This window comes from Vanessa cardui, chromosome 10 (assembly GCF_905220365.1).
Source record: "Vanessa cardui chromosome 10, ilVanCard2.1, whole genome shotgun sequence".
NCBI lineage: Eukaryota > Metazoa > Arthropoda > Insecta > Lepidoptera > Nymphalidae > Vanessa > Vanessa cardui.
This window is the reverse complement of record NC_061132.1, coordinates 13,773,491-13,785,214: the sequence shown is the minus strand read 5'-3', so window position 1 is coordinate 13,785,214 and position 11,724 is coordinate 13,773,491. Positions and strand designations below refer to the sequence as shown.

The 11,724-nt window shown below is 31.4% G+C and overlaps 2 protein-coding genes and 1 long non-coding RNA gene across 3 annotated transcripts; 1 reads left to right on the top strand and 2 right to left on the bottom strand.

Moving 5' to 3' along the window:
- Positions 1 to 4,164: 4,164 nt before the first annotated feature.
- On the bottom strand, positions 4,165 to 4,850 carry LOC124532743. Its single transcript, XR_006966666.1, has 3 exons — positions 4,704 to 4,850; positions 4,421 to 4,444; positions 4,165 to 4,308 (listed from the first exon to the last, which is right to left on the bottom strand). It is a non-coding gene; the product is annotated as an uncharacterized LOC124532743 (long non-coding RNA).
- A 1,950-nt stretch (positions 4,851 to 6,800) lies between these two features.
- On the top strand, positions 6,801 to 8,118 carry LOC124532938 (endoplasmic reticulum resident protein 29). Its single transcript, XM_047108071.1, has 2 exons — positions 6,801 to 7,510; positions 7,647 to 8,118. Exons 1-2 carry the CDS (start codon positions 6,959 to 6,961, stop codon positions 7,851 to 7,853), a joined length of 759 nt encoding a protein of 252 aa, XP_046964027.1. The 5' UTR covers positions 6,801 to 6,958; the 3' UTR covers positions 7,854 to 8,118.
- On the bottom strand, positions 8,112 to 10,480 carry LOC124532940 (ran-specific GTPase-activating protein-like). The gene is made up of 4 exons (XM_047108072.1): positions 10,316 to 10,480; positions 10,039 to 10,230; positions 9,430 to 9,664; positions 8,112 to 9,164 (listed from the first exon to the last, which is right to left on the bottom strand). The coding sequence occupies exons 1-4, from the start codon at positions 10,325 to 10,327 to the stop codon at positions 8,908 to 8,910; spliced, it is 696 nt and encodes a 231-aa protein (XP_046964028.1). The 5' UTR covers positions 10,328 to 10,480; the 3' UTR covers positions 8,112 to 8,907.
- Positions 10,481 to 11,724: the final 1,244 nt, after the last annotated feature.

Sequence of the window (11,724 nt, the reverse complement as noted above, 5' to 3'; positions counted from 1 at the left end):
CGTTCAGCAGTTTTGGAGTTTACGAGCATACAGACAGACAGACACGATTTTAAACAGATTTTATTTTATAACATGCAGTGAAGAGGTTCTCTTTATCTCCTGCCGAGATGACCCAGTGGTTAGAGCGCGTACATCATAACCGATGCTTGCGTGTTCAAGCCAAGGCAAGCACCAATGAATTTTCATGTGCTTATTATGTGTTTATAAGTTATCTTGAGCTCGGCGGTGAAGGAAAACATCGTGAGGAAACCAACATGTGCCTAATTTCAACGAAAGTTCGCCTCATGAATCCACTGACCCACATCAGAACAGCGTGGTGGAATATGCTCCTAACCTTCTCCTCAATGGGAGATCCAGCTGTCTTATATACTAAAGACTGGCTGTTACTATATACTATAAGGTATTAATAATGGAAAGGTTTACGAAAAGATGCCATCGGTTATACCTATGTATAAATATTGAGAAAGGGTTGATGCTTTCTACTTCTCTCAAAGTTAGATAAATATTTCGCGATATTAAACTATTTCAAACTATATCCTGTATTTCTGTGCCAAATTTCATTCAGATCCGATCGATCGTTCTAGAGTGACTGAGTTAAAACCATCCATCTGAACTTTACCATTCATTCATTCATTCCATATTAGAAATACTAATAAATGGCAAGTATCCTATTCATAATAAAAAAAGTCGCTGATAACAGTTCAACATCAAATTGTATCTATTAAACGTTACCACGAGTGTTCATGTGTATGAAATTATACGAAATAAAAGTACACCAATTTTTTGTTTGTTTATTTATTGTTTAACCAAACAGTCTTTTATAGAATCTTCTTCAGTTTATTATTAATATTTCCCGCTGCTATAATAACTACTACTGTCTTCTTTTCCTGAACTTCCAACTTTATTTTTCATTCGTTATTTTACACCATTCCCCTTACCGAAACTCGCTTTGCACGTATCCAATAAATCGCTAACTATTCTCTTATTGCATTCGTGGCTGAAGTATAATTGTAATCGCATTCGGTCCAGCTGGGATAAGCTCTGCGAGGGAGAAATCGTTAATCCAGGTTCCTGTAATACGATATGAAAAACAAGCTACAAACAAAATAGAATGCGTAATTACTATATATGTTCTGAGAGTATCAATGGACAGATAACATATTAATTATGCTCGCAACTTGTATTGCTACATATTGTGTCATGAAAATTATTTTGGATTAAGAGTGGATATGAAAATACTATTTTGTAAAAAACAAACCGCAATCATATAATGCATTTCTTACATTGACAATGAAACCTCCAAACTAAAATGTTACGTCATATTATGCCTGTACACTGGCTCACTCAACCTTTAAACAGAAACATAACAATATCTACTAAATATTTCTGTTTCGTGGTATAATTTCTGATGAATCCGTGGTGACTGCCCAAGTGAGCTTGCATAAAACCCTACCACCAAATAAATACGTCATAATTTTTTTTATCACAGATTATATAACATTACCAATGGAAGTACAGTCGGTCTGCCATTCATACTAAATGCTCGGTCGTGAAAGTGCATTACACTTAAAGGGTCATATTCCACAATATTGTTGTCAGCTGGCTGTTTACGGTACAGGTGACGATACTCTATTAAAAAAAATGGCTGTATAATATTTTCCTAAGGCTTGATTGTCCAGTTATCAATAAAAAATGAGATGGCAAAATAAAACAACTCATTTTTATGGATTTCCAAAGAATACTGATGAATTGTCAATAACCAAATCTAGGAATTTTGGTTGCAGAACGATAACAATTGCAAACTTCCACAAAGTTTGCTCAATAAAAATATTTTGTTAAAAAAATTTTTGAAATGTTTGTTAAAAATAAATAATGTAAGTATTCTTGATTGTATAAATGATAAAAAATTGAACGTGAACTTTGTATTTGTTTATTTTCAGAGAGGATGTTTTATTTTTAATAATAATTAGTATAATTTTGTTACTTAATTGGTGGAAAATTGTCTTGTAAGATTCTTCTTGATAGTATTAAAATACCGTATCAGACACCTTACATTTTTTATGCTATTAGTTGGCAGACGAGCATATGGGCCAGCTATGGTAAGTGGTCACCAGGGTGCTGTAAGAAACATTAATCATTCCTTTCATCGCCAACGCGCCACCAACCTTGGAATCTAAGACGTTATGTCAATTATGCCTGTGGTTACATATATAATAATATAGTTAAAATAACAATTCAAAAGTGCTTGTAAAAGCCTACATTAATTAACTTTGAAAAAAAAATATAATCATTGACAAGGTCTTTACTATATTTCATACCAGATTGAATGTTATTCCAAAGCACCCTTATGTATTTGTCACGTTGGGGATGTGTTACTTCATCTTTAAAACCAATTCCATGGAGCAAAGAGTGAAGCACATTTTTGAAAGATAGGCATTCGTAACCCAACACTAAAATCTGCATCAAAATGAAACATCAAAATTAAAATGCCATAGTCGTGACACGCAAACGTGGTCATAACTGCTTTATTTGAAAACAGCTGAACCTGCAACTTCGTCCATTTGAAATTTAGTCTGTGCCGACAGACCTTAAGGAACTTATTTACAACACAGGTGGTGAAAGTAACATACATCAAATATAATGTTTTATTAAAATTATACAGGCATCAAGTCTTTATAATAAAGTCTGAATAACATTTTATGATGTATTAGTGTGAGTGCAACTCATTCACACATAATCCAAAGGACCCCAAAATAAATCAGGCATAGGACGAACAGCTTTACATTAGACACTCGGTAGTGCACTTTTAGTTACACTGGCACACCCATCCTTCAAATCGGAACCCTATAGTACGAAGTGACTGGTGGAAGAATATCGGATGTGGTGGTGGAACATACCCATATGTACGTGGAAAGTACCAAGTCCTACTTTCAAGTGACATAGCCCATTAAGTACACTTACGATTTCGCCGCTTAGCATAAATCTAGGATCATGGACACATTCTCTCTCTCTATTATGATTAATAATGTGTATCCACGTCTTATTCAGAGGTTTTTCCGGTACAAGTTCGAATTTTATGCAGGAACTTGATTCGATAAGTTTCATTGCATATCGAACATATCTCTCGACGGTCGGACCATGGAAAGGAAAATAAATTGATAGTAGAAATTCGTGTTTCTTTTAATTTATGTTTACGCTATAGACTAATTATTACAAATTCGTCCATATAATCAAGGACAATTACTTTTAGAGAAAGGCAATTAGACTTTTTTATAGTTTTTTTTTTTTATTTTAGCATCCCCGTTACATTTAATGCATATATAATTTAAACACTATAGAACTGCTTTTAGGAATAAACACACCGAAAAACACGAACGTGGAAGGAAATTCACAAGTTAAGGTTATAACTACATTTATTTATATATATATATATATATTTAGTAAGAGAGTAAAAAATGATAAGGTTAGTCGGTTTGTCATCGTCAGTATGTCTTTTAATTATTACACAGTTATAATTATTATTATTATATTTAATATGCTAGTTTCCTGTAGTCTTTATTTTGGCTGTACAAAAAAACGTGTTCTTCATTAATTACTTACTCAAATTATTACTTAAGTAATTATCTTTATTTATATAATTGAGTGATCCAGTATTACTAATATAAAGGCTATATTTTAAGCCATGACTAGCGGCAAATTATTAAGGACTTTTACTATATTCAGCATAATATTGAAACATGATCATTGTGAGAATGCAATTCTTGAAATCCAAGCAATTGATACATCTTAGTTGACGAATGTTTGGCGGCGACAGTGTAACAAAGGGTTTATAATTAAAGTTATTTATTTCGGGATATTTACCACGTTTTTTATTTTTGTTCGGCGGAGCTCAATATTTCGACATAATCTACAAATGTTTTGTCTCGTAAACAAGTAAATATCCCGAAATCAATAACTTTAATAATAAAAATAACCATGTTAATTAAAAACCTTATAAAGGTTTTATAATTCGTAGTTTTTTTTTTATGGACAAGGATATCACTTGCTAACTTACTCCCTTGCTCAATAAAAAACTCTCCTAATCGGTCCTAAGATGAGCTCAATAAAGACTTTTATAATTAGGATTTTTATAATCAAGTAAAAATATATATCAAACTCACTGTAAGTCCGGTTATCCAGAAAATAATTGACAATGCCTTTGGGCCAATATTTGCTGACATCTCTTTGCAACTCCACCATTATCTCCGTCTTATTGTTCTGAATTGTATATACTACAGAGATATTCTTTTATTAATAATGTTTGTTTTACTGAAATCCATTATGATATTATTATTTTAATTCGTATTATCAAAATATTATGCATTCATTACTTATATATTTATTTAATTTACACATATAAATCATATAGAATTATACTTACTTTTTGGCGGTGCTTGGTCCAATCCTGCAACCAATTTATAAACATTGGTTCCAAATAATTGTGGTGTAAATTTATAATAATAACAACAAATTAAACAACTTACTAACATCAGAAATTTATATATATATATTATATTTATATAATAGTGTTAAAATAATTTGATGTAAAGAAAAATATTATATTGGTTAATATAAGGAAGCGATGAACAGTCGCCGTCATCTATCATCATCATCTATTAATCCTTAAAAATATATTAAATAAATATTTAAAAAATAAAACTTACTTCTGTCTCTTAAAAATTGGATTGAACAATGTACACAAGAAATAATTAAAGCACAATTTACAATTAAAATAGAACTCCACACTAACATAATTTAAATAGGAACTATACATCAATATGTTATGCTAAAGTATAGCACTATGAATAAAAAATGCGCTGCAATTAAAATTTTATTTCGTAGTTTCCCATTACACTTTTTTGTATTGCAATATGCAATAAAAATGTCCATATGTTCAAATATGTACACATATAGACATTTTTATTGCATATTGCAACTCCCACTCCTATTTTTATTTGCAATTTCAAAATAATATACATTTGTGGACCTAATGATAATGAAAAAAAAATTGTTACAAAACCATTATTTAACGGAATGATGGTTATTTGATACTCCCGTTAAGCGAAAACGAATCTCAGGTTGTTCAAACTAAATTCGTTCAATCTAAAGGCACCTCTTAATCTCAAGAGAGAACATAAACTTCTTACTTCTTATAATACGTTGAGTATATATTAGACATTATTAGACATAATAGAGGTGACGGTAGAAAATAGTTAATATTGATTATACCAATTCTTCATAAACAGAGCTATACCCCAGACTTCTGGCAGACTTCTTTTTGAGTTTATGTTCATCTAATTTTAATCTAATAACTAGTAGTAGGGCTTTGCGCAAGCCCGTCTGGGTAGGTACCACCCACTCATCAGTTATTCTACCGCCAAATAACAGTACTCAGTATTGTTGTGTTCCGGTTTGAAGGGTGAGTGAGCCAGTGTAACTACAGGCACAAGGGACATAACACCTTAGTACCCAAGGTTGGTGGTACAGTGACGATGTAAGGCATAGTTAATATTTCTTACAGCTTCATTGTCTATGGGTGATGGTGACCACTTACCACCAGGTGGCCCAAATGCTCGTCCGCCAACCTATACCATAAAATTAAATTAATTAAAAAAAAATTGTAATTCATCTCAGCAATGTAATATCTAATAGGGCGAGCATGAAACTGAGCCTCAAGATTCCCATACCCACCCATCCACAACAATATGGTCGCCGAGGTTGGGTTCATTTTGGTGCAGTTTAGAGTAGAGTCAGCTTAATTGCAATAGACCAAATACTTTATCCAAAATCATCAGCCAGATAATCGGACCGAAAAATGTAATATTAATTATAATATAACATAATATCAAAATAGTAATACACTTGACGACTTCCGTGGTCGAGTGGTGGGAACACCGGTTTTCATGGGTACGCCTCTCCGAGGTCCCGGGTTCGATTCCCGGCCGAGTCAATGTAGATTATCATTAGTTTTCTATGTTGTCTTGGGTCTGGGTGTTTGTGGTACCGTCGTTACTTCTGATTTTCCATAACACAAGTGCTTTAGCTACTTACATTGGGATCAGAGTAATGTATGTGATGTTGTCCCATATTTATTTATTATTATTTAATGTAAGCCAAAATCGGCTTACATAATAAATTAAAAAAATATATTTTAAATAGACTAAACCAAGAGGATTAAAGTTACAATGTTAATTTTAGCGCAAGAGGTGACAGGGCTGCCAGTGGAGAGGATTTATATTTTATTTCAGGTTTAGACTAAATTTTAACGAAGAGTAATAACTTTTAGAAAATTATTTAACTATCGGAAAAATACTTTAATTTTTTTTATACAAACTCGAAGCGTCATTTATGGTCGTCAGAGTGGTCATGAGCAATTTATCAAATAATGTAATATTTTGTAAACGACAACAATTTCAATAGTACTGTTTGATAATTTACATTACATTCCAACCAATCCCTGTAGCCCACGGCAGTCAAAAAATCAATCATACTCAATTATTCTTTATTGAATAACAGTCAATAAATATGTACGCTCTTTTTACGCAATTTACGTGATTTTGAAATCGCACTATACACTGAGTAATGTTATTTACTATTTTACTCATAGGAGAATATAACACATACAGTTGTTTTAAGAAATTTTATTAAATTAAATCAATTTATAAATAAAAACATATATAAAATATTCGTGATCTGTTTCACATTTAATTCTTATCACAGTGAAACGGAATGTTTTGTCGAAATTAACTTTACGCGTAACGTAATCAAGAACAAACTTCAGCCGGCTGTCAACCAAGAAAGTCAATAAAATAGTGTCGGCAAAATTTAATCGCATTTTAAAATACGCTTAGTAGTAATAGTATTACTCGAGCAATAAACATCACAGCCGAAAAGCAGTAATTTTATATTTATATTGAAAATGCTGCGGTTAATAACATTCGTGTGTGTCATATTTACCGTTCCATCTTCATACTTAGCATCAACAAGTATCAGCGGTTCAATTGAATTGGATGAATTTACTTTCGACAAAATAATAAATAAATTTGAAGCAACTGTAGTAAAATTTGATGTCGCCTTCCCATACGGTGATAAGCATGATGCTTTCGTGGCGCTCGCTAAAGAATCGAAGGACATCGAAGATTTACTATTCGCTGAAGTAGGAGTTAAGGACTATGGCGATAAAGATAATGAAGCTCTTGCAAATAAGTATGGCGCTTCAAAAGATAACTTCCCGTTGGTAAAATTATTTTTAAAAGGTAAAAGCGAACCCATTACCTTCGATGATAGTAAAGGGTTTACTAGCGACCAGTTGCGTCGGTTTATTCGCGACAAAAGTGAGATATACTTAAGCTTACCAGGCTGCATTAAAGATCTTGATTTGCTTGCTATCAAATTCAAAAACTCTGACAAAGATACACGTAAAAATGTCCTCAAAGAAGCTGAGAATGTTCTAGAAAAACTAGGCAGCAAGGTATGTATTATTCACTCAATTTACATTTACAGCAGGCATTTTTTATATTATTGTTCGTAATAAATATCTTATTGGAATTCGAAAATAAATTATCATTCAGCAATTGTAATATAAAAGTTTGTATATTGTTTTCCAGGCAAACCCAACTGGGAAGATCTACAAAACTATAATGGAGAAGGTTCTAGAAAAGGGTGACGAGTTTATTAAAACCGAAATAGCAAGAGTTAAAAAAATATTAGATGATAAAATCTCAGACAAAAAGAGGAATGAACTAAGTGGAAGATTGAACATCCTTCAGTCTTTTACATTTAATCAAAAACAAAATAAAAAAGAAGAATTGTAACAGTCTTAAATATTGCCTATCAAAATAGTATATTAGTTAAAACTATTAATAATAAATTTTCTTTTGTAAATATTTTATTGTAAATTTTAAGTATGAATATACATTTTAAAATATTGAACTCTCAAATATTCTGAATATTTTATTCAGTTTATGCATTCCATTATTTGGTAAATAAAAAATATTCAGTCTGATTTATTTTATATGTGGGGTTTGAGAATTAATGATGCACGCATTTGTGTTCACGCAATAAAGGTTTGAAAGCAAACAGCTGTTTTATTAGAAGTTGTTCCTTCATTGAAAATCTATATTTATTATAATTTTCATCAAATCTAGACAACAGCATACAAGTGCCAGTTTATAGTCCAAAAATATTTGTTTAAAACTACATGAATAGTAAAAAACATCCAATTTCTTTATGTGAAAAATTTTGATATAAAATGGATACAGTAGTTCATTTTGAAAACAAACAAATTATAAAATGATATGTAATGTATTACAAAATTGTTGAATGCATGAAATCTTAAACTATAAAAATAACTATTCGAGAATAATCACATCAAATCCAATGATCACAAAATTCGAATGTAACTTGTTACATTTTAAAATTCAATAACTAGAGACATTTCAATACATAAGTTTAATAATATAAACTATTTTTCTAGTATTAAAAAAATCATAAGTAAAATATGTACTAATAGTATTTTATTATAATGAAACAAAACACTACTCTAAAAAAATATGATCCATATAAATGAGCGAGTAATCACTTATTATTGCATAACTTTATTAGACATGTGAATACCAAAATGAATTTATTACAATACAAGCTCGTAAGCATGCACACCTTCCCATACATTACACAAAACATTTTTGTGTTTACTCGTAGATGACAATTTGTATTACTCACAAATTTTAAATGGATCAGCTTCATCTAAAATTACCACTAACTACTATGTTGTTTACCACTTTATAACAAATGCAAAATTCCTTCAATGATATTGAAGATAAAATTAACCTTTTTACAAAAACAAATGGAATTTATGTAGTAAATGCATTACTCTGACTTTTCACTGTCCACTTTTAGTTCTTTAAGTTGTAATATGACACCTTCAGATTCTTCGTTTTCACCTTTTTCTTTCTTTGCCTCCTCGTCCACTGTCTTTTCAGAACTTTTCGGCTCTGGAGTATCTGTATCTTCACTTCTTGTGATACTACTCTCATCATCTGAAGACTGATCTTGAGTGTAAAGACTGCACTTAGTTCTGACAATTTCTTGGGCTTCAGCAAATTTCGTTTTCCATAGTTCTGCATCTGAAGGAAAAAATCTTTGAAATATACCCATGTAATATCTTCAGAATATATTAATTAATTAAGTACACTATACTTTTAAAAATATTAACTTTTAACTATTGGATTTTTGATTTTATTTACATATTTGATCCTCTCATAAAATTTAACTTTTGATTTACGCTTATATATTATATGCTTATATGAAGTTATTAAACCCTAGGTTTTAGAATAAACCTCAAACTGGAATCCAAAATCTTTGTTTAATTAGATTAATTTAATTACTTACTTTGAGGATTACCAAATTTTATAGCAAGCAACTCCTGCTTGCATGTTTCATCTGCATAATCAGCGAAAACAGACCAATTGAAGGCCTTGTCAGACCCGCAATGGACATTCATACGAATATCCGGAGTAATGAAGTGATTGGCACAAACTTTTAATGTTTTGTCACGTCTCATTACTACTCGTACTGAATTATTTGCTTTATGACGTAACAATTTTATATCACCAGTACCCCGCTCCTAGAACATATATTTATAATTATGTCTAACTAAGCATAACAATCATTTCAAATTATCAGTGTAAAGTGTACATAAAACATGTACATACAATTTACTTCAAAAATTTATTAATAATCCATAAAAAATTATATTTATTAAATTAGAAGAAAACCTACATATGCATATAACATAAATTAATTCCATGAGTTGATAATAATTTTTCATAAATGTATAACATATTTAACTAGAAAAATTCGGAAAATTTCCAATGCTTACCTTACTCTTAGAAACTTCTGTTTGGTCAAATTAAAAAAAAAATTTAAAAATATAACCTTATTTTTTTTTAATTTTTGTTTTTATTCATATTTAAAAAAAGTATAATATGTTTGACTAACCTTCCACTCGTGATCGTGAGTGTCATATCTGTAGAGCCTCGCGCGGATCTTGCAGAGCTCTTCCTCTTCCTCCTCATTGGTTTGTATATCAACGAGTGGCAAAGACACAATAGGCTCATAATGTGGATCGTGCTCTGGCGTCTCCACTTCTCCGCCTTCGCTTTCACTGTTACGCCTCACGCTCTCCTCCGTCTAAATAAAGTATCGAATAAAATAAGAAAAACCACACGAAAACGAATTATATGATAAGTTCAATAAACATATATTCAACAATTACCGGCGAAGACATTTCTTTAAAAAGTAGCTCTTATTAACTTTTGTCAACACAATTATGTTAAAATATTGTCTTGTATTTAGTATTTCAAATATTTAAAATATAATAACAATCTAACCAAAATACAAAAGAAACAAACTTGATTAGCTGTTACTGGTTCGTCCACAGATAAATAAAAGTTGATAATTTTCTATTTAATAAGTATTAAATACTTTATCATGGCAATACACTACTCATTTCAAATCTTAGTTACTTTGATTTAATGTTTGTCGAAACGCTTGCCCTTGGAGTAGTGGTGCAAAAAGCTGCATCATAAGTATAACACCTCGCCTCACTGCCTCCACTGGTGACACGCGAGTTGGTTCGTTTTTTTGCCCAGAGGATCGGAATTGCGATTCAACGGGGAAATGCTGCTAGCATTCTTGCTACCATTCCACGCGGTCAAGATTTATACAGTAACTAGTTTTAGTTGATATTTGTATATATTTAAGCATTTAATGTTATTAATTATATGTTAATAAACGCTTCTTATTTGAAGTTTAAACGGTTATATCTTCATCAATCTCCTGCACTTATCCCAATTTAATTTGCCATCAGCGTGGGGCGTTCGGCGTCGCAGGATGTTGTCTTCTTCCATATTTCTCTAATTAACTTTATCTCACAAATAACAATCGTGTTGTCCTTATCGTATTTTAGACAATCCATTCATTGCTTTTTTGGTCGTTCATTTCCTCTATATTCTTCATGCTCAAGACTTTCATAACAACTTAGTCCTCATTTCTACGCATAACATACCACATAAAAGCTTCTCGGTTACCAGTTTCACTTTCAGACTTCCTCTTAATTACCAATTTCTTAATCTTATTAATATGCATAATACCACACGCTCCTATTAACGTTCTCATCTCTGGAAGCACTTTTCCGTGTCACAGTTACAACTCTCTAATTATGTAAAAATACAGCAAGGAGTAGCCTTCCGGGTGAAAAGCCGTTTTGTGATGCACTCACTCAATACGACTCTTGATTGCCAGAATCGCAAACAAATCTCAATTCACAGAACCATACACTCTACTCAAAAAGTTAACAGAAGCACTTGACTTTGACTTTGAAACAGGCAATCCATGAAACTCTTCACAGTGGATGTGATCGACTCTAAAGGGATCTTAAAAAAAGTACAGGCGAAATGATAAACTCCTCCTTTTTGAATTCGGTTGAAAAAGAAAGTCAACAAGGAGCTTTTCCAGCCCAAATTAATTTATTAAAGCACTCCTAAAGCTATGCTACTAAAGTTTGGCACAATCGGTAGCATAGCATTGTGTGTTGTATATAATTTACAGTTTTATTTAAGTTTATTTCTATAGAGAGCTAGTCTACTTGAGAAGAGCGTCCATCCAACCTCAAAAGTAGAACTT

Bases quoted from the DNA above. Each gene is read 5' to 3' on its own strand.
- LOC124532940 (XM_047108072.1), bottom strand. The intron at 9,665-10,038 runs GTTAGTCAAACA...TATATGTTCTAG, and splicing joins CTCACGATCACGAGTGGAAG to GAGCGGGGTACTGGTGATAT. The intron at 9,165-9,429 runs GTAAGTAATTAA...TTTTTCCTTCAG, and splicing joins AAAATTTGGTAATCCTCAAA to ATGCAGAACTATGGAAAACG.
- LOC124532938 (XM_047108071.1), top strand. From the start codon at position 6,959: ATGCTGCGGTTAATAACATTCGTGTGTGTCATATTTACCGTTCCATCT. The intron at 7,511-7,646 runs GTATGTATTATT...ATTGTTTTCCAG, and splicing joins TAGAAAAACTAGGCAGCAAG to GCAAACCCAACTGGGAAGAT.